At 43.6% G+C, this 22,411-nt stretch overlaps 3 protein-coding genes across 3 annotated transcripts; 2 read left to right on the top strand and 1 right to left on the bottom strand.

Moving 5' to 3' along the window:
• Positions 1-1,283: 1,283 nt before the first annotated feature.
• Positions 1,284-9,410, top strand: Ndufb6 (NADH:ubiquinone oxidoreductase subunit B6). The gene is made up of 4 exons (XM_021222380.2): positions 1,284-1,548; positions 3,119-3,211; positions 7,350-7,394; positions 9,159-9,410. Exons 1-4 carry the CDS (start codon positions 1,369-1,371, stop codon positions 9,225-9,227), a joined length of 387 nt encoding a protein of 128 aa, XP_021078039.1. The 5' UTR covers positions 1,284-1,368; the 3' UTR covers positions 9,228-9,410.
• A 345-nt stretch (positions 9,411-9,755) lies between these two features.
• Smim27 (small integral membrane protein 27) lies at positions 9,756-10,383 on the bottom strand. The gene is made up of 2 exons (XM_029533282.1): positions 10,246-10,383; positions 9,756-9,942 (listed from the first exon to the last, which is right to left on the bottom strand). The coding sequence occupies exons 1-2, from the start codon at positions 10,288-10,290 to the stop codon at positions 9,838-9,840; spliced, it is 150 nt and encodes a 49-aa protein (XP_029389142.1). The 5' UTR covers positions 10,291-10,383; the 3' UTR covers positions 9,756-9,837.
• On the top strand, positions 10,129-20,198 carry Topors (TOP1 binding arginine/serine rich protein). Its single transcript, XM_021222056.2, has 3 exons — positions 10,129-10,291; positions 11,473-11,670; positions 16,701-20,198. Exons 1-3 carry the CDS (start codon positions 10,289-10,291, stop codon positions 19,608-19,610), a joined length of 3,111 nt encoding a protein of 1,036 aa, XP_021077715.1. The 5' UTR covers positions 10,129-10,288; the 3' UTR covers positions 19,611-20,198.
• Positions 20,199-22,411: the final 2,213 nt, after the last annotated feature.

Here is a 22,411-nt window from a genome sequence, read left to right as displayed (position 1 = left end):
AAAAAAAAAAAAAAATCATTCAATTCATACTTACTGATGCTGAAATGTTTTCATCTTTGACCAGAGAAACCTGCTAATCAAGTTGCCTACTGGTCTTAGAAACTTTCCCAGCGCTGGTTCGCTAGAGAGAGCTTTATAAATCATATTCTTCTCTAATGGAGAGCCCTCAGGTTCCAGAAAATCCACGATGTAGCCAGATTCTCCTAATTAGGCCTTCTGAAAGAGCAGCAAGTGTTCTTAACCGCTAAGCCACCTCCAAACTTCCTAGTCTTCCCTATATAATATTGGTGTTGTTTGAAGCAGTTGTTAGGTTGGTCATACTAGTGTATGCTCAACCAGCTCATGAGTAGTGGAGGCAGGGGAATTCAGAGTTTAAGTCCAGCCTCCCTAAATAGCAAGTCCAAAGCCAACATGAGTTCCTGTCTCCAAAAACAAATACAAATAACAAAATTATTTTCATTTATTACTCTAAAATTTTCAAAGAGCGTGTATATACATTTAGTATCACTACTACTCTCCCGGCTTTTGGATAAAAGGTAGCATACCATATACACTTCTTTCTACTTGGTGTGGGTGCTTTTATTTTTTATTTTTTTAACTTATCAATAGATTGTAGAAGTCACTCCAGTTATGAATAGAAGGCTCATTTATGGCAATAGCATACCAATGCTTTACAGAACTATAAGCTTTCCCACTAATCCTCTAGTCTGAAATCTGGGAGGTGATTTCCGATGTTTTGCTATTAACAAAATCGTGTCGTGACGATTATTCGTGCACAGCCCTGCACATTTTTACTGCCATACCTTTGGGATATCTTACGAAGTGGGACGGCAGGATCAAAGAGTGAGCGAGTCTATGGAAGCCTCCCAAATAAGGTGCTCTTTATCTCTGCAGTACAGAGAGGGAAGAAAACCGAGGTAGGCGCTCAAGATCACTGAGCAGGTTACTAAAGAGGTGGGAGCCGAACTCGGATGCAAGCGTCTGTAGATCAATCAAGAAGAGAATTCAAGGGGGCGGGGCAGAGGTTCGCCAAACTACCGTCCCCTGTCCTTCTGGCCCCCTCCCCTACAAGTTCTCTCTTTGAACTCTAGCCCCAGGGCGTCTCACACTTTCCATCACCGCCCACTTGGTTCTTAACTCAGGGACCTTCCTGAGCTCATACTTAACTCGGGTTCTTAAAACCCAGGGTCTGAGAGAGGGCTTTGCGCATGAGCAGAGCCTGCTTTCGGCGAAGGAGTCGGCCCGCCCCCCTAGAGGCGGGGCCGGCGTGACGCCATCACCCCGCGCCGCTCCCAGGCGCCTCAAGGTCGCCTTGCGGAGCGGGAGCGGTGCGTCAGTGACCGGCCCCGGGGTAAGCTCCTCGGCGACATGTCGGGGTACACGCCGGATGAGAAGCTGCGGCTGCAGCAGCTGCGGGAGCTCAGGAGACGATGGCTGAAGGACCAGGAGCTGAGTCCCCGGGAGCCCGTGTTGCCCCCGCGCAAGATGTGGCCCCTGGAGCGCTTCTGGGCTAACTTTTTGCGGGACGGGGCCGCGTGGAAGAACACGGTGAGTGATGAGCAACACGGGTAGCCGGGTTCCCACCCCGGGTCGCAGCCGAGCCAAGCCCCCCCCCCCCAAACCCACTCCTCTCAGTCCCATCAAGGCCCGACCCTGTCCAGAACCCGCAAACCCGGAAGGGCCCCAAGGGACCAGCGGTCCAGGGGCTCAGGTTTAGCGGAGACGCTGTCAGGTCGCTAGAGTTCAGGGCTGGGGTCTGGAGTCCCGGAGCAGGTTGGCTTCGGATGTTCCCTCTGTGGCTGTCAGGTGTCCTGAGAAGTCGGGCCTTAGGTTTTACAGGATGCTGCACAGCACATGCAGTTCTTTTCGAGTGTGGATTCCTTTCCTCGGGTTAAACTGATCAGAATTAACCGAGGCCACAGACTGTGATTTCTGTGTTTGAGAACACTTAACGCGGTGTGTAGGGTTGAGGTACTAGAGACCGGACAACGCCTGGCAGCTACCAGAGGGCCAGCTGGCATAGTACATCCTCCTGGGGTCGCAACAGAAGACAGGGTTCCATTTGGTATGCTTTGTCAGACTCTGAAGCTCCCTTTCTACGCCTCACTGTGTACGCTTAACACACTTTTAGTTACTTTTCAGTTGCATGACCTCCAGGTAGAAACACCGTTCGCTCAAGGACTACTTTTTATTGTAAGGATTCCAGATATTTTCTTGGAGTCTGCTATTAAATCCTATCAGTGATGAGTAGTGAATGTTGTGTGGGAATTGCTTTCAGTTCCTTCCAGGAATAATAGTAGTAGTAGTAGTACAAAGTCTTGGTTGCTTTGGTTGGTTGGTTGGCTGGCTGGCTGGTTGTTTTCTTGAACAAGAATGCCTTATGTCTTGCAGAATGCTATGTATTATAAGCCTTGCCTAGTACTAGTCTTGCAGAATGGAACTTAATCTAAGTCTTAGAGTCTATGGATATTCTATAGGGAGCCTCAGAGTTAGTGAAAATATTGGAATAGGTAGGTCAGCCCCAATCTTTCAGGAAATATGTTCCATTTAGAAATTTGTAAAATAATTACCACACATTGTTGGTGGAATTTTTTTTTTTTTTTTTTTTTTTTTTTTTTTTTGGTTCGGTTGGTTTGGTTTTTGTTCCACACACATTAAAAAAATAAGGTAGCTCCTGCTAGGGAGAGTAAGCAGCGCATGTTGTTAGTCACAGCAGCTCCAGAGGCTGAGTCAGGAGGATAGCCCAGAATCTCTGCAGAGGGAGGCAGGCCAGCCTTGGCTAAATAGTGGAACCCTGTCTCGAAATAAACTAACGAAAAATAAAAGTGAGGGGTGGGGTGAGACCGGAGAGATGACTGCTTCATATCACCTGGCTCTTTCAGAGGACCCAGTTTGGGTTCCCAGCGTGCACATACATGGTGGCTCAAAACTGTCTGTAACTCTAGTGCCAGTGCATCAGATGCTTTCTCTGAGCTCTGAGGGCACCAGGCATACTCCTGGTACACATACATTTATATGCAGACAGAACACTTATATGCATAAAGTAAATAAATCAATCTAAAAAAATAAAAATGTAAAGAGCAGATGTTTGTTTATTTTGTATGTGTTTCCCCTGCAGGTCTTTAAGGCATACCGCTCCAGTCTCTTCGCTGTTTCTCATGTGCTTATACCTATGTGGTTTATTCACTATTATGTCAAATATCATATGGCTGTAAGTATGCTTTAAATGTATGCTTTCCAGAGCTTATTTTTAATATTATCCAATAATCTCCTGTGGCTGTGCTGTACTTAGAAAATAATATGCCATGCTAAGCTGATTTTAAAGTTCTTTGAATTTTTTGGAGGGAGGGGGTAAAAGGTTTAATTGAATTCTAAGTACTCTTATATACAAGTGGTTTCAAAACTTGGATATCAAAAGATTACTCTTATACTAGTTTTTACCTTTTGCAATGCATTTCCTTGAAGTAGTGTTTAAATGATCAGCATGTCTAACCCTGGAGACCTGAACAGCAGGTATAAAGATGATTTCTGCTGTTTCTTTAGGCCAGTCAGGTGTGTGATAGTGTTCCAACAAGTTTGCAATGTCTCAGTTCCCTTTCCTTGTTCTTATCTGATTTTTCATAATTCTCTTCCTTTACAATCTAGGGTATCCAAAACCCACAAACTTTTTCATGGGAAGATCTTGCATGGGTTGACTAAAGCCCCTTGCTATGGCTTAAAGACAAGGGACAGCACAGTATGGTTGGTTCACGCTATAGGATCCTAGGCAGTAGGAGAAGGGTATGCAGTTTCTGGGGTATCATGGAAGAGGGAACAGTGGTGTGGAGTGTTGGAACTCAAATAGTGTAAATGGGGTGTTCTGTGTCCAGTGAGAGGTGCTAGAGTAGACTGAGCATGTCCATTTGGGGAGCCTTAGTGGCAGCAACCTGGGATAGGATACTGGAATTCGAGAGTCAAGTAAGGAACCTGAGGTGGAGTAAGACATCAGAACCCAAATAAGGTGAGGAAGTTAAACATCATAAGGTATGGTGATGGTGACAGGACATTTGTCATATGTGAGGAGCTTGATCAAATAAGTGCACTGATGGAATGGAGTTATTTACATGAACCGGGGAACACCTTGGAGAATGGAATTAGAATTGGAAGTATTTGTATGAACTCATAGTTATTACTGTGTGTTCATAGATAGATGGAGAAATAACCACGAATGTGAATGTGGGCATGGTCACTAAGTCTGTCCATTAAGAAGGCCTGGAAACAGGGCTCTCTCTAAGTTACAGTCCAGCAGGCAGCATCTCAGTGTTGTCAGCCATGAGGCAGACAGAAATGTGTTGCTTGACAAATGCCGCAAGAAGACAGCAGCCTGAGCTTCTTGACATTCCTGCCCAATGCACATAAACTGAATGCAGTCACAAGGAATCATGCAGCAAGCCCACTGGAAGAAACGCTCCATTGGAGCAAGATTATTGGCTTGTTACCTTCAAGGTGTTGGGGTCAAGAAGGTTAAAGAATCTTAAAAGACAGCTTGAAGGACTTGGGTTCTCTGCTTTTACCGTGTGGTCTCCAGGGACCAAACTCAGGTTGTTAGGCTTAGCAGCAAGCCTTTGCCCTGTGAACCCTCTCCCTGGCCCACAAAGGAGTCTTTGAGCAACAAGAATGGAATGCCTAGTATGTCCTCTTTATTGTTGTAGGAAAACATATAAAAGTATTTGACATCCAGGAATATGTACTGTTAGAAAACAGATAGCAAATTCAAGGAAGACTATGGCGGGAACAAGTTAGGCCAGTTGGAAGGACAGACAGAAAGTCTGTGATGAGCATGTCCCCCAGACTGAGGACATGGCTAAAGGGTCTCTATTGACCCCATAAGCTGAGACCAATTTAGGAAAGTTTCAGAGTCTAGAGAGAAGAGGTGAGCTAACTGTGTAACAAGCAGAGGGACCCCTTTGTTGTGAGTGTTCTGAGACGGTTTCATATGTACTACAAGCTGGCCTTAGCCCTGGCTCTCTTTCCTCTCAACTGATTACGTCCATGAGCTTCCACTCCAGCAGACTTCTCCTCTGATAAATGGGAGAAGACATGAGGATTGAGAGGAAATGTGGAGAAACATTGAGCACAGAGTGAAGGGAGCAAAAGTTCTGCACCAGGCAGGTTAACTAGAGGCTGTTTGGTACAAATTAGGAGTTGGGGGAAAAGGCAAAATGATTTGGTTACATGCTTTCATAATAGTTCCTGGAAGGTCCATGCTGCCTGGCCTGCCTGATGCGTGTGAGATTATTAGGTGCCAGTAGTGGTTTGAATGGAGCTGTTTCCGCTTCAGAAACCAGCAGAGAACTCTTCTGCAACAATACAATGGACGAACAGTTCATATCTCTGAGGGTCAGAGAGTGTTTCCATTTCTGTACTGACGGGCTTGAGAATCACGTTCACTTGCAACTCCACAGGCTTCTCATGTCACTGTCTGTCTTGTTCCATTGCTGTTTTAGTATGTTCATCCCTAGAAAAGAATGCTGCCTTCTGTCAGGGCAGGTTTGGAACATCCAAAAGTGGCTGATGTACAGAACTGGACAGTGTTACTTGGGGTTTAGTCTGTTAGCTTATATTTTAAATTAAAGTGTATTTTTACCTTAATTAAACTGCTATGCCTCTGATAAAATAGGAACAAACTTATTCTGTCCCTACCATCTTTGAACTTATTGAATTTGAATTCTTAAGACAATTCCACTTACAAATGTAATCACATTTTCTTAAGTGCTTTAAACCCATTTATAAATTTATTTGTTCAGTCTTAATTTTAGGTATTTATATGGTAAACTGGTGCCTCCAAGAAGCAATTTTTTTTATTCAACTTTAAATTAGAAGTGTGTCCGTTATATATTTTCATAATAATCCTGAGCCTAATCTGTTAGTCCTAGAAGTAGCCTGATTTTTTTTTTTATGTATCATAAACACTCTGATAGAATATGGATCATCCCAACTTTTTCTTTTTTAGTTACCTGTTTTTCATTAGTTCTTTGAGACCTTCATAGAACTGCAGTGTGTTTTGATTATAGTCACCTCTCCTCCCACTCTATCCAGATCTACTTCCCTTCTCTACATTTCATGTTTGGTAGGGTCTGAGCCACATACCTTTTATTCTTTCTCTTGGTCAGTTTAGGTGAGTTCTACAGCTTCATTTTAGTAACATTTGCTTCAGTAACTACATTCTACACCTCTTGAAAAACATCTTAGTACCTTCCTGACTTTGGCCACAGTGCTTTTTAAGATAAAAATTAAAGATGTGTATAATTGTATATGGGAGCCACAGATGTTCCATAATGTGTTTGTAGGAGGTCAAAGGACAATTTTGTGGAGTTGGCTGTCTCCTTTTATCTTCCTGTGGGTTCTGAAGATGAAATTTATGTTGCCAGGCCTGTGTAGCAAGTGCTTTTTACCCAGAAGCATCGCACTGGCCCTGGCCACAGTTCATATAATAAAGATATTTTACTTTCCTTGTATTATAGTCTTATGTTTCTCTCATAATTTGGCCCCCTTGCCTTATATAATGCAATGTCTTACATCATGCCAATAATTTTAAATATTTTGATATGGTGTCTTATGTAGACATACATGCTTTATGAGTTTATCCTACATTTATATATTAAATGCCTCTTTTTGTATGCAAAGCACTGTGAACATGGGTACAGCAGTATACACAGCAGACAGATTGTGTTTCTGCCTCATGAAAGGCTTATTCTAGTCTTGGAGACTGTCAATAAGCACATGAATAAGAGACATATGTTGTTATAGGAGGTGTTCAGTTCTCTAAAAAGAGATTGAGCATGGTGAAAGAATAGAGCATGGCAGGGAGCTGCTGGTTTAACGGACCTCTCTGCAGAGGTGATGGTGAAAGGAATGAGAAGAGGGGAAAACTGGATAACCAGGAGTATATTTCAGGTAGAGGAATCACTAAGCACAAAGGCCCTGGGACATCGCAGGCTTTTTTGATTGGACTAATAGCTAAGGAGCCATTGTGACTAAGGGACAGTAAGGGAGGGAATGTAGAAAGTCAGATGATTTTCTAGGTGTGAGTCCTGTGAGTCCTGGGTTTAAGAGGTCACAGCAAGCTCCATCTTTTTTCTTTTGAGGGTTGTGAAACTTTGAGCAGAAATCTGATCCATGTTGGAAGATGATGCTGTGTTGTTGAGAGCACAAGTTGGAGCTCTGACAGCTAAGTGGAGATGTTTAATTAATATGTGCCCAGAGTTCTGGGAAAATTGGAGACTTAAGTAAAAATGTTGGGGAAAGATCTACCATATTTTCAGAAAAATTCTTACACTGTAACTTACACAAAATTATTTTTATTGCAGACTAAACCATATGCCATTGTTAGCACGAAGCCCAGGATATTTCCAGTAAGTCTCACAATTGCAGTTTTTGCTTGTATGTTATCCCACCCCACTTCCACAAGTGATTGCCAAGTTCATTAGAATAAAATGGTCTTTTCTTACTGTCAGGTTAAATGCAGTTTGTATATTATTATAGGGGAAAAGGAGGAGGGCTGGTGTGATGGTGGAAAATGAGGAGTGGATACTGTATTTCTCCACCTTGTTTTATGACCTTGACTGCCCTACAGTAGGAGGCACCACCAGACTTTCAGGGGTCAAGAATTACAGCATGAGCCTGAAGAGATAGATGTACAAGCAGCTAACAACTGAAGTTCTGTTATTTCCAGATTCTAACTTCTTTGGCTTTATGCTTATAGTTCTCAATCTGTGAAGTTAAGACACATTTGTGTGCATTTCAATTTTATGTTACAAAGATATAAGCTCTAAAAGTAATTAAATAAAAAAGTTTCTTCATGCCTTTAATCCTAGCACTGAGGATGTTCAACACAATAAATGACTGCTAATATATGAGTAATGAATGAGCCACCGTAATGGTAAATTCAAACTTGAATTAAGTAGCATATGTTACAGTTTTCTGTTACCATTAGGGAGAACCATCAAATTTGGCTAACAGTACACACTGGAACTCTGCTTTCCAAAACAACAGGAAATGTCTGCTATTTACTTAAGTGTAATCAGTGTGTGTCAGACCACAGGTAGCCTCAAAGTTGGACATTAACTTGATGGTTGGGGTTTTTTTGTTTTGTTTTGTTTTGGTTTTTTTGAGACAGGGTTTCTCTGTATAGCCCTGGCTGTCCTGGAATTCACTCTGTAGACCAGGCTGGCCTCAAACTCAGAAATCCGCCTGCCTCTGCCTCCCAAGTGCTGGGATTAAAGGCATGCGCCACCACGCCCAGCTCTTTATTTTCTGAATGTCCTCTTTGCTACAGCAGTCCTTTCCTGTGTCTTTCGAGAAACTGAAGAACGTCTGTGTCCTCTAGAATACACCAAGCCATGACAGGGTTGCAAGTCTCTGGCTTAACAGAACAAGTTCCCTTCTTCCTGATAGGATAGACTAGTATGAGTCAGGCCGTCCTCCCAGTCTGTTTTGTCCCAGAAATGAGTAATAGAGCACAACTAGCTTTTCATGCAGTGCCTGAACATGGACTAGCATAGAGTGACCACCTATGCACAGTATTTCTGAAACCTGGAGGTGGAGGTTGAGACAATAGATTGAAGGAATAAAATACTAAATCTTGTAATCAGAAGGATGTCATTACCTTGATTGTGGAGATAGTCTCACAAGTGTATCCATACTTCAGAAGTATAGTCTACCGTCTAAATATGCACTTTAGTATGTTTATACCTTTTAATTTTTAAGTCCTCATGTAATAGTTTGATTAATCTTTTTTAGCTTCACATACAAATCAGTACAGGTAAAAATTAGCATCTAAATTGAAATGTTTTAGGTAAAATGCAAAATGATTTTGAAGGGGCTTTTTTGGGGGTTCTTTTTGTTATTTTTTGTTTGTTTTAAGACAGGGTCGATCTATGTGATCTTGTCTGTCCTGAAACTTGCTATGTAGACCACCTGGCTTCAAACTTACAGAGATCCACCTGCCTCTACCTCTAGAGCACTGGGATTAATGCATCACCATACCTGGCTTAAATTTAACAAAATGTAAAGTATCTTTATAATCATTTATTGTGTTGAGCAAATGTTGGAATATTTACAATGAAATGTATATTTGGTGAAAAAAATTTCTATTAAACACTTCCTGTTTTCCCTAGGGTGATACAATTATGGAGACTGGAGAAGTAATTCCACCAATGAGAGATTTTCCTGATCAACATCATTGAAGAGTCCTTAAAACCTTAACAGACTTGTGTATCAGCACAAGTATGTTCCTAAAGTGCTGTGTTTGCTGAATCTGTTTCCTGGAAAAGTAATAAAGCTTACTCTCAGAGTGTTATCACTGTCCTTGTTAGTGTCCAAGGGTTCTTTGATTTGAGACTAACAGTAAAAAACAAATACTAAACAGAGCTATTAGCTCCTTTTTTCTGTCCATTTTGATAAATAGAATACAAAACACATTTTAGTCACAAAGTGTTGTTTACATACTGATTTGACATGAGGATGTGAAGTGTCTGAGCACTAGAATGAAAAGCTATGACCTGATACAAAAAAGAGCCGGGCAGTGGTGGTGCACGCCTTTAATCCCAGCACTTGGGAGGCAGAGGCAGGCGGATTCAAGGCCAGCCTGGTCTACAGAGTGAGTTTCAGGACAGCCAGGGCTACACAGAGAAACCCTGTCTTACAAAAACAAAAGTGTTGTCCGATCATTTTGAAAAATTGGCATGTTAACGCTTATCACAAAAGACCATACGCAAAGTTGTATTGTGAATTTTACTTTTGAGTCTACATAGGTGCCACTTGAGGAAACGTTTGCTAAGAATTACAAAAGTTCATTCAGAAGAACTTGTCTGGAAACTCCTTCTGTAGTTGTCGTCGTGCAGCTACAGTCGATGCATAGATGACGAATCCCCAAGAGAGCAAGACGATTGCGAGTAGCAACTAAAAGGCGGGGAGGAAAAGCAAACAGAAGAATCAATGTGCGGGGTCCTTTCCCTGTATAACCAGCTACAGGTGGAAAGGCATCACAGTGCCTCTAACGCAGCCCAGAGGCAAGCAGGCCCGCAACCCCTGACGTCAGAGCGGAAAAGCGTGTCCTCCAGGAAGAGGCGGAGCCGAGGGCAGGGCGTGAAGGCTCAATTTAGGAATGGGTTTTGGAGTTCCAAGCCGCGAGCCAACAGTCTGCCTCCGGCTCGCGGGCCCTGCGATGGGGCGCTCTGGAGCTCCGCTGACCCCGGTACCTACCAAGGAGTAAGTCCAGTCCAGGTCTCGGCGACTCACCGGCCTCATGGTAAGGGAGCGGCGGGGACGGGGCGGCGCGGGCCCTACAGCCCGCTCGCGGGCGCAGTGCGCCCCGATGCAGCAGCCATTTGTCAGCGGGACTCTGCGCGCTCCCGCGGGCTTCCGCCCGGAGTCGGAACGCGTCACGTGATCCGGGCCTAGCCCGCCTTTCAGGCAGCAGAGGGAAGAAAAGAGAAAACGGGAAGATCGCGCCTTTTCTGCGCTCAGATAGGAATTCCTTAACTGGTTTAGCCTGCCTTTGCAGTGTGGTATTAATACGAGATAGTGTGCCATCGTGCGCATATAAAAGTTTATTGGGAAATAGTTCACGCTGGAAGAATCAAAGTTGCCGCCCCACACCCACATCGGTTTCCACCAAATGCGGATAGACACGTTCATATGTTTATGCTTGACTTAAACATCTTTTACGTAACAAAAAAAAATCGTTGGGAACTGTTAATTGAGCCGTTTACCAAGAACAAACAGAATATTGTCGCTGATCGCTGGAAATCTTTTTAAACGTGTTGTACACGTTACCCGCATGGTGGATCTGCCGGCCAGCAAGGGTTGACGGGCCGTTTGTCGAATGCTTGGGACTGCAGCAAGCTTGAAATACTAAGTCCCGAGAAAAGTAGCTTGGCAGGCGAACTAGCAGGATGCTGGTGGTGTGCAGAGTGGAAGCCTGGCCCGCAGAGGCTGGGCCGCTCGGCTCTGGGCGCAGATGTGTCAGATACATTTTTAGTGTCGATTTCCGGGAGTGGCCAGAGGGAAGCGGGCCCCAGGGAGTTATGGCGGGGTCAAAGAAATGCCTGATGTTCAACCCAACCGAAATAGACGGAAGGACCCGGGTGCTCTGGGAGCCCAGTCCAGGTCTCGTGCTACCATAGAGAATCCGAACAACTTGTTGAAGTTGGTGAGGTTCCACTGATACCGAGGCAGCCTTTCTGTGTGTTGGGCTTGTGATTGTGGCGTTTGGGCTGTGCCCCCCGCGGCGGGGGCAGGGCAGGGTCCGGGGTCGGAGCCGGAGCCGCACGTCCCGCCTCCTGCGTGCGCCAGCGGTTTGGCGCATGCGCCCAGAGCGCGGGGGGTGGAGGAGCGGTGTTTTTGCAGCGCGGGCTGGGGGGGGGGGTGTTGGTCTCGCCTTCTCTCCGCCCCCAAACTGCCTTTGGTGATGAACGTTCTACGTCACAGGGGTCGCAGCCGCCGCCTCCGGGGTCTCCGCTGTCTCGCGAGGAGGGTGAAGCGCCCCCTCTGGTGCCCGCCGAGGAGGGGAGGCGCCGAAGCCGCCGGGTACGCCTTCGCGGATCCTGCCGCCACAGGCCGAGCCTACTGAGCCGGCGGGAGCTGACTTCCAGCGGCCCAGCGGACCCCGCCGCCGCGTCCTCGGAGGTGAGTCGGCCGGGAACAATGGGTGAGGGGTTCGTAGGCCCTGGAGCAGCCCTGTGGTTTGGGCCTTCTACCACCGGAGCTTCTAAGGGCTGGGGTCGCCACGCTGCCCGGCACCTGTGGATCGGCACCGGTGGGCAAGCGAGGGGAGTGTCTCCCCGCACCGCCTGAAGGGCTGGAGCGCAGCTGAATACGGGCTGGAGCTGTGTGTGGGCGCAAAGCAGTTGCCACGGATAGGAAGTGTGACCTTGGTAGGTCCCCAGCCCTGGACCCTGTCTGTGAAATGGGATTAGCATTTCAGTTGGTCGTGGTTATGTAACGTACATGGTGTGGTTGTCTTTCCATCTAAGACAGTAGTTTTCGACTAAGGAAGCTGTTAAGGCTAGAGGAGTTTGTGCAGTGCTACACATTGTGGGCAGGGCTTGTGTGCCTTGTGACTTCATGTCTAGTTAGTGCCTTTCCTCATGGACTGCTGATTCTGATTGGTAGCCTGGAGAGGGGCAGTTACGGGGTTGAAGGCACGGAGATTAAGACGGAACTAGGAAGCAGCAGGTCTACTGGGTACCTCCCTATGTTAAAGGGGAGAAAGAAGGGAAACGTATGTGTCTAAGAGTTGAGCTAGTACAGGGTAGAGTGTTTCATTTGAGAGGATATGAGAGTTTGGATTTTTAATAGATGGAATGCAAAGTGCAGGGCTCTTCGGTCAGCCACACTCAATGCTTATCTAGGAGTGGAGTGGCTTTCTCGGGACTAGCTTCCAAGCAACCCCCACCCTTTTTATTTTGGGGCAGGGACTTTTGTAGCCAAGAGTGGTCTGGAGTTGCCTACTTTGCAAAGGATGACCTTGGTCTTCTGACCGTCTTGCCTTCATCTTCCAGTCTTCTGGGAATGTAGGAATATTCCAGGGTGCCTGGTCCCAATAAAATATACCGGAATTGAAATTAAATCTGGGCAGTGGTGGTGGTGGCGCACACCTTTGATCCCAGCAGAGACAGGCAGATCTCTGAATTTAAGGCCAGCTTAGTGTACAGAGTTGAGTTCCAGGACAGCCAGGACTCCACAGAGAAACTGTCTAGCCCCACTAAAAAAGAAGAAATTAAAATTTGTCATTTAGGACTTTACAGCTTTTAAACTATTCAGACTTACAAGTAGAATGCAGATTGCATTTCCAGTCGTCATTTTCTGTTTTATCTACTTGTGGATGCTGTTAGCTGCTTTGCTTAGATATGTTAAATATAATTGTTAACATCTTTGGAAACCTGTCAGAGGTGTGGGTGGTGATCGCTACGGGTACCAAACTTTTCCATAACTTAAGCAAGTATGTTGAACTCTCATCATCAAGCCCTGCACTAAGTGTTTGTTTATTCCAATTGTATCCCTTCACACAACTTTCTTTTTCCTCTTTCAAAAGACTACTGGTATTCTGTTTTTGTCTTAGGGTTTTCCAGCTGTGAAGAGACACCATGACCAAGGCAACTCTTATAAGGACAACATTTAATGGGGGCTGGCTTGCTTACAGGTTCAGAGGTTCAGTCTGTTATCTAGGCAGGAACGTGGGAGTGTCTAGGCAGGCATGGTGCAGGCAGAGCTGAGAGTTCTACATCTTCATCCAAAGGAAGCCAGAAACAGACTGTTCCGGTGGCTAGGAGGGGGCTATCATCGCCTACCCTGACGGTGACACATTTCCTCCAACAAGGGTGTGCACCTCCTAGTAGTGCCCTGGGCCAAGCATTTTCAAACTACGCCGATTTTAGAGTTGGGAATATTTGAGGAGTAACTTTCAACTTTGTCCCAGCTTGATCTTCGCAGAGATCCAAACTAAGAAGTATTGATTCTAGTTGGATGTGGTGTCCATGCCTTTAATCCTAGCACACCGGAGGTCGAGGCAGGCAGATCCATGAGTTGCAGGCCAGCCAGGCTACAGTGAGACTTTGTTCTTGACCCCACCCCACCCCACCCCACCCCAAAAGTGGCAGTTCTCAGTATTCTCAGTAGTGCTGCGTTAGTGCAGTCAGATGATTAAGTTCTGTGTCCAGTGATAAGTTAAGGAATGCTGTAGAAGCGGACTTTTGTAGAAAGCCTTGACTTGGAAGGGAAAAAAAAAATTCTGAAGTTCATGATCTCCATCTATTTTCCCTAGATATGTTTGACCCTGTTACCAGAAATTTCCCCAAAATTATGATATAAAGGGTATTTTAATCTTTGTTAGAATCGGCAGATTGAAAGATTAAAAAAGGAAAAGTTGAGTGTATCCTAAAGTAATAATAGATTTTGTTTTGGAGTTGGCTTTTTATGAAGAGCTGATTAAACTGCTCTGGAGGTATTAGTTTGTAGCCCTAATCCTTGGGTTAGTAGGGTAGAGGAATGTTTACAGGGCTTCCACCTAGAGTACGAAATACAAAATTTAGATGGGTCCATCTTTGCTGCCTGTTCCCTAGCTATTCCAGTATAGCTGTTAGTGTATTTACCAAGGTGTGTGGTATCACCCAAGTGTGATTATGGGACATTTTGATCTTCTCAGAAAGAAATCTCATCGGCTCAAGGCATCTTTTCCTCTTTATTGAACTACTTTGGTCATGTGTATGAATGGTATCATACAATATATGAGGGAGGGGTGTGTATATGTGTCATTTATTAGATGTTATGTTGTAGCAGTCAGTACTTTAAGTAAATTTGTGTTCACATGTTTTTTATATAAGACATTGGGTCCTGTTTGTGCTGCTTATAGCCATATGGCTGTAGCGGTTATCCAGAGGGGCTTGGGCAGTCTACCAGTAGCCGCTTGTCAAAGGAAGGGACTTAGCACAGCAACCATCAGCTACCGATAGCCGTTATCATTGTGGTTGAACACACACTCACATTGGTGTTTGATTGTGGTTGCCACCATGGTGGTACTGACCTTTGTAGAACATCTCCTTTGTAGAACATCTCCCTCACCCCATGCTGTAATTTTTAACTGGCTTGGACTTAGGCAGGTGACCACAGCTGTGAGTTAATTGTGTGCAGCAGCCATGGCATATCTTAAACATTGAGCTTCCCAACCTCTGGCTCTGGCATTGTCTTCCCACCCTTGCTTAATTTTTCCTGGGTGTTGTGGGAGGAAGTTTGGTACAGATGGCCCATCTCGGGTGCCTGTTCTCACAGGTGGAATTTGATGGCCAGTAATGAGTCTGCACTACACAAACTCCTCTTGCCAAGGTGGAGAGGAACATTGCAAAGCCATCTGGAGGTTCTCCCCTTCTGCAGACGACTTCTCCAGCCTGGATTGATAGTACTAAACCACATTTTGTTTATCCGTCAGTGGTGGGCATTTCAGTTATTACATCAGAGATGTCATGACTAATGTGACTTCAGAGTTTTGCTTAGATATATATTGTATGATTGTTGTTTTTCCCTTCGTTTTTCTTTTTTAAGTTCTGGGACTAGAAACCAGGGCTGCTTTGCCTGTCCAGGCAGGGCTACCACTTAGTTCCTACATTCAATCCCAGGTGTAAGCTGTAAGTTTCTTGTGAACTAGAAATGTTCAGTAAACACTAAGATTCTGCCTTCCAGAGAAACAAACTAAGATAAAATATGTTCTATCTTGAAATTTACTAATCTTTTCCCCCATTGAAGTCTCTCATGTTGTTAGCTAACCAAGTCAGTGCGGATTCCTCTGGCTTTTAGAGCTGTGTTTTGTTGAAGCCTGGGTACCAGTCCGTGTTGCCTCACCTGTCAGTTCCTTTCCTCTCTGCTGTTTGTGGGCTTTGAGCACATACTGTCTTTGATCTACAAAGTTTTCTCTTTTTTTAAATGTCTTTAAAGAAAAAACAACTTTTTTCTGAATGTTTTGATTATAAAAAGAGAAATGCTGAGAAATGCTTCTAAAAAGAGGACTGGAAATATCTGGACCATTAAAGAAACTTGTTTGAATTAATTGGCTTTCTCTTAAGGTATGGTTCTAAGAAAGTCAAGATGCCCAAATTTGGAAAACCTATGATGGAACACTTATATTTCATCAGTACAGTTTTTGTTGAAGTGGTTTTATTTTTGTTTTTTTCTTCTTAGATCATTGAGTTTATTATTTGGAGAGTACAGTTCTATTATCTGAAAAGGGTGGAAAACGAGTAATGTGTGAAAGAAAGGAATTTTTAAATATGTACAAGATGGTTAGTATAGCATTCAACACAGGAAAGGATGTATATGTGAGAGGGATGAAATACAACACATATTTCGTGTAAAGAACTGATCATTAGCATTCTAGCAATGGGGTGCAGACAGTATAGGGACACATCAAGCATGTAATTCACATGGTGGCTTCACTAGTAGATTCAGCAGAAAAGGAAGGTTAGGTCTGGTGGCCAGGCGCTGCCTTCCCTGCTCTTGCACCGGAAGTTCATGCTTCAATGAAATTTTTCACAGAAAACTAGAATTGGCTTAAACAGCTGAACTCTTGCATATGGAAAGTACTTTACAAAAGCTGTTTCAGAAAAGTTAATGTACTATATCATATATAAAATTGATACAGTATATCATGAATAGAATAAATCATTAGACTGCAGTGTTAGAGACATATATATCTGACAAATGTAAAGCCATACATGAAAACATTTGAGAACAAGAGGTTTTTCCTCTTTTGTTTTGTTTGTTTTGTTTTTCAAGACAGGGTTTCTCTGTGTAGCCCTGGCTGTCCTGGAACTCACTCTGTAGACCAATCTTCGTAACATGAAGTGTTACTTTTATTAAGTCTGAGTGGGAACACAGGTATTCTTAAACTATTTAAAGAATATGTAGGCTATTATATGGTATCTAAGAGCCTACTGTGTGCTGGTACTTTCCCTATATGTGAACGGTGAAATTAAAGTACAGGTAGTACCACTTGAGTACAGAGAGGATTGTTATCTTAGGAAACTGATGATTGTTGTGCTTCTATTATGTACTGTCTTTATGTTAAAGCCATTCATTTTTGCTGAAGTATGAACAAAGCTTTTATGAACGTTTTTGTTTAGTTATCCTATTACTGAGTTACTGATACACTTCTTTCCCTTTTACAGATAATGGCCTCAGCTGCTAAGGAATTTAAAATGGACAACTTTTCACCTAAAGCTGGCACTAGCAAACTGCAACAGACAGTACCAGCTGATGCATCTCCTGATTCTAAGTGTCCTATATGCTTGGATAGATTTGATAATGTGTCTTACTTAGATCGTTGCCTACATAAGTTCTGTTTTCGCTGTGTACAAGAGTGGTCCAAAAACAAAGCCGAATGCCCACTGTGTAAACAGCCCTTTGATTCTATTTTCCATTCTGTGAGGGCTGAAGATGACTTCAAGGAGTATGTCCTGAGGCCTTCCTATAATGGTTCCTTTACTAACCCTGAGGTTCGAAGGTTTCGCTACCGGACAACTATGACGAGAGAGCGGAGTGCCTCTCTTTATTCACCCAGTAGTACTGTAAGTAGGAGAACAACCACACCACCAGATAGTGGAGTACTGTTTGAAGGGTTAGGCATTTCAACAAGACCTAGAGATGTTGACATTCCTCAATTTATGAGACAAATGGCATTAAGGGGGCCAACTACTACAGATGAGAGATCTTTACGGAAAATTCAAGAACAAGATATTATTAATTTCAGGCGAACTCTTTATCGTGCTGGTGTTCGAGTTAGAAGTATTGAAGATGGTGGCCGCTACAGGGATATTTCAGCTGAGTTCTTCCGTAGAAATCCAGCTTGCCTTCACAGATTGGTTCCTTGGTTAAAACGTGAACTTACTGTTCTTTTTGGAACCCATGGTTCGTTAGTCAATATTGTCCAGCACATCATCATGAGTAATGTTACTCGCTATGATTTGGAGAGTCAGGCATTTGTGTCTGACTTAAGACCATTTTTGCTTAATCGAACTGAGCATTTTATACATGAATTTATCAGTTTTGCTAGATCTCCCTTCAATATGGCAGCTTTTGACCAGCATGCTAATTATGATTGCCCTCCTTCGTCTGAAGGCAGCCGTTCTGATTCTTCAGTCATTACCATATCACCAGATGAGGCTGAAACTCAAGAGCTAGATATGAATGTATCTACTGTTAGGCAGGCACCATGGGATGATGAAACTCCTGGACCATCTTATTCAAGTTCAGAGCAAGTGCATGTTGGCGTGTCTTCCCTTTTAAATTCTTCAGACAGTTCAGATGAAGAACTTGTCTCTGGAGTAACCACATCTCAGATACAAGGAGTACAGACCAATGACGATGTCAATAACGACAGTGATTCATCGTCAGATAATTGTGTCATTGTTGGGTTTGTTAAGCCATTAGCTGAAAGGACCCCGGAACTTGTGGAACTGTCTTCTGATTCTGAGGAGTTGGGCCCTTATGAGAAAGTGGAGACAGAGAGGACACAAGAACAAGAGCAGTCCTACAGTTCAGGTGACAGTGATGTTGGCCGGTCGTCATCTCCACATTCTGTCCTCGGAAAAGATGAACAAATGAGTAAAAGCCATTGTGATTCTGACACAAGAATAAACTCAAAGAAAGAAGAGAAACGATCTACATCATTGCCAGCTCCCAGGGACAGCTCATCTACAAGAGGTGACAGGGTATGCTCCCCATATAACCATAGACACAGGAAGGGAGGAAGGTCGAGGAGTTCAGATTCCCGTTCCCAGAGTAGAAGTGGCCATGATCAGAGGAATCATAGGAAGCACCATGGGAAGAAAAGATTGAGGAATAAGAGGTCCAGAAGTAGGGAGAGCAGTAGCAGGCCTAGAGCAAGAAAGGACAAAAAGAGGTCAAGAACTAGGGATAGCAGCTGGTCACGAAGAAGCCAGACACTTTCTGTAAGTAGTGGAAGCACCAGTAGATCGCGGTCTCGTAGCAGTGATCGGGGCAAAAGAAGATCACGAAGCAGAAATCGAGATCGCTATTATTTAAGAAATAATTATGGAAGCAAATATAAGTGGGAATATACTTACTACAGCAGAAACAAGGACAGAGATGGGTATGAGTCATCGTACAGGAGGAGGACTCTTTCAAGAGCCCATTACTCTAGGCAATCTTCAAGTCCAGAATTTAGAATTCAGTCTTTTTCTGAAAGAACAAATGCGAGGAAGAAGAATCATAGTGAAAGGAAATACTACTATTATGAAAGGCGCCGGTCCAGGAGTGTGTCCAGTAACAGGTCGAGGACTACATCCACCGGGCCTGACCGCGTGAGGAGTGAGAAGCCGGGAGGGAAACGCAAGTACAAAACCCGGCATTTGGAAGGTACCAGTGAAGAGGCTCAACCGACTCAGGAGTTTGCTTCCAAAGGGAAGGAGGGTCATTACCAAAAATCAAAATTGGATGGTAGTTATAAAAATGAGAGTGACAGCTTTTCAGATAGCAGATCATCAGACAGAGAGACAAAACACAAGAGGAGGAAAAGGAGGACCCGGAGCCTAAGTGTAGAGATAGTTTATGAAGGAAAGGCTACGGACACAAGCAAACACCATAAAAAGAAAAAGAAGAAACATAAGAAGAAGCATAAGAAACACCATGGAGATAATAGTTCACGGTCGCCGGTTGTCATAACCATCGACAGTGATAGCGATGGGGATTCTGAAGTAAAGGCAGGCTTTGAATGTAGCAATAGCAGTCTTCCACAGCCTATACAAGATGAAGTCTTGACTCCTTCCTCAGAAGCATTTGAAACTAAAGACATTGTCACAATAGAAGACGAGCTTGGTGTCCTGGACAAGGAATGCGATGTTACAGCACTTACTGATGACTTGAGTACCAGCCAAACTGTGGAGAACAGTGACTCCCCAGCAGTCCTAGTTGAACAGACTCTTGATGTAAGAGAAGAAAGTACCTTTGCCTCTGATTTAGAGAGCCAGTCCAGTAATGTGTCTATTCAGACTGAACCATCGAGACCAGTGCCATCTCCACGGACCTCACTGTCGTCAGTGTCTCCTGGTAGAGACTAATATGTCTTAAGGCTGCCAAAGCGTCTCCCTGATGACCCAGAGGCTGTAGGGAGAGGTAAAAGTCATCTATTGCAGTCTAGATGGCTTTTCCTGGAAACACTTTGCCTCTTAAAATATTTTAACTCTGTGTGTGTGTGTTAATTTGTAAGATTTGTTCAAAAAGTTAAGTATGTCCCATTCCCAGATATATGCACTTTTAAGTGAAGAAAATGTTGCTAGCTGTTTATTTAAAACTTGGGAAACTTTTTAAATAAAAGTCAAAAAAATTTAGAAGTTATTTCATAAAGCCATATGGTATTGACATATTTTTATGGTAGTATTTTTGAATTTTTTTTTTTTTGAGAGTTATTCTGGAAGTGTGTTACAAGCTAGGAGAATGCTTTTGGACAGTTATTTTTCATAAAAGATTTGTATGATTCAAAACCATTTCTTAGACTGAAGTAAGTCGTTTTAATCTGCACAGGTTATCTTGGCTTCCGCCAAAAGCAAAGTTTAGTATTTTCTTTATATACTTGGTTATCTGGACTGGCAATAAGACAAATGTGTATTCAACAAAAGACAATAAAACTGTACACTCTAAAAAATTCAGACATTTTTCTGTGCAACATTGATTTCTTTAAAGTTTTGCTAGAGCCAAAGGTTTAAAAACTGTGTGAACAGTTACAGGCTCAGTCAGTGATTAATTCAGCTCTTTAATTGTGACGTTGAGTATCTTAAATTCTTCAGGAGAATGGCTTTGGAGCATTTGGCTTACTACAAACACAAGAACCCTGGCCAAACCTGCTTTGGCAATTTTTCTGCACAAAGTGGCTTTTGTTTTTATCGTTAGCAGAAATAAGATGGCTCTGTATCTAACCTGATAAAGGATTGTCAGTGAGCAGCAGAGCTTGGACATACTTCAAATGTAAGCCTCGGTTTGCCTTGTTCCTGTGGTCATTCTTCAGTGGAAATTGGAAGGCTTGCTTCACAGCCAGTATTGGGTTTTAGTGGGAGAGCAAGGCATAGAGAATCCTTACCCTCATGGATTTTAATCAATAGTTTAGTTAAAACGGTTGTATAAAGAATATATAGTTATCTGGAGAGCAGTATGTGTGCATGTGTAAATGCATCTCACATATAGTGGGAGCCTGATCTGAGTGGAAGTGTTAGAGTTCAGAAAATAAGTTGACAGCAATAGAATTTGAATGGCAGAGAAGCTGCAGTGATCTAAAGGCAGGAGTGGGGGCCTAGCATGTTAAAAACAGGGTTGTTGAAAAAGTGTAGAAACAATTTAGGTAAAAGTCATGTTCAAAATCTGCTTAAAAGGCAATAGAAAATGACTTTCAAATAGAATCTAAAATTAATGTTGACAGTTTGAAGTTCACACAGTGAGAAATACTGGAACTATGTGATAAGGCATGGACTTTGTAATTGCAAGAAGCCTTTTTAAGGGTTCTTGGGGGGTGGGGTGTTTTCCCACCCTTTCCTTCCAGTTCCTCCCTACCTCCTCTGCCATTTGGATCCACTCCCTTCTTGTATCATTAGAACTCTAAGGGGGTAACAGTAAAACAAAATGTAGTAAGATAAAACAGAAATAGACTAGGAAAACCCAAGAGAACACACAAGAGACACTTGTTGGCACACTCGGGAGTTCTATAAATAAACTAAATTGGAAACCGTAACATGTATGCAAAAGACCTGGCACAGACCCGTGCAAGCTCTCTGCTTGCTCCCTCCGTCTCTGAGGTTGTAACGGTTTGATGGTGTTGGTTTAGATGGCCTTGCTGCCCTCCTTCCCCTCTTTCCTCTTCTGCGATGGTCTGTACAGGGCTGAGTGTGCCAGAGTCTGTCACTGCATAACATCTGGTCGCGAATCTGGTGGTCCCATGTGTGGTAGGAAGAAGCTTTGGTGATGACTGAGCACTTGGGAGTCGTTTTTATCACTATATTTTGTTAAAAGATCATTAGTATTTGGTTCTACCCAAGGTCTCTGGGCTACCTAGTCTTGGGTTCTTGGTATGGTTTCCATCTCGGGTGAGGTGGGGGAGGGGGCTTCAGTCAAACCAGGTACTGGTTGGTTAGTCCCACAACCTTTGTGCCTTCATTGCAGTAGCATATATTGCAGGGAAGACACCGTTGTCAGCTTATGGCAGGTTGGTGCTTACATTTCTCTTGCTAGTATCAGAGTACCTTCCTGTACCAAAGATGCTAGATCATAGGGTTGGAGGCTTTGTGGGCATCACCTCAACTTTTCCATGTTGAGTGGGTCCTTGTCATCATTTTGTGAAGAGCAACTGATTTTAGCAACAGCCTAGGCTTGCAGATTCCCTTTGGCCAACAACTCAATTAGATGTAACCCAATTCGGGTACTGAAAACCTCATTTGGTGACCGAGTTGGCTAGTTGGGGCTGTCTCCCTCCCACTATTTGGATTTAGATTGCCTTAATATATGTATATATTTTAGGAAGCTTCTACCGTATTAGGTTTCTATAGAACTCAAATGCCCGGTGCTCCCTCCGTCATCCTCTCTCTCCCCTGTTCCCTTCCCACTTGAACTTACCATTACAGCCCCCTCCTCATCCATAAGTATATTCTAATTCCCTTTCCTAACAAGATTTGTCCCTCCTAATCCTGTACTCGACCTAACCTCTGGTTCTGTGGATTGAAGCGTGATTGTCTCAGCGTAATAGCTAATATCCATACACGCGCGAATACATACCATTCTTGTTCATAGCTAATATCCATACATGAACGAATACATACCATTCTTGTTTTGGGTGTGGGCTACCACACTCAGGGTAGCTTTTTTTTCTAAGCCCATC

The sequence above is a fragment of the Mus pahari genome, chromosome 22 (genome assembly GCF_900095145.1).
Source record: "Mus pahari chromosome 22, PAHARI_EIJ_v1.1, whole genome shotgun sequence".
NCBI classification, from domain to species: Eukaryota; Metazoa; Chordata; class Mammalia; order Rodentia; family Muridae; genus Mus; species Mus pahari.
Note: the sequence above shows the minus strand (reverse complement) of the source record. Positions and strands in the feature narration are given on the sequence as shown.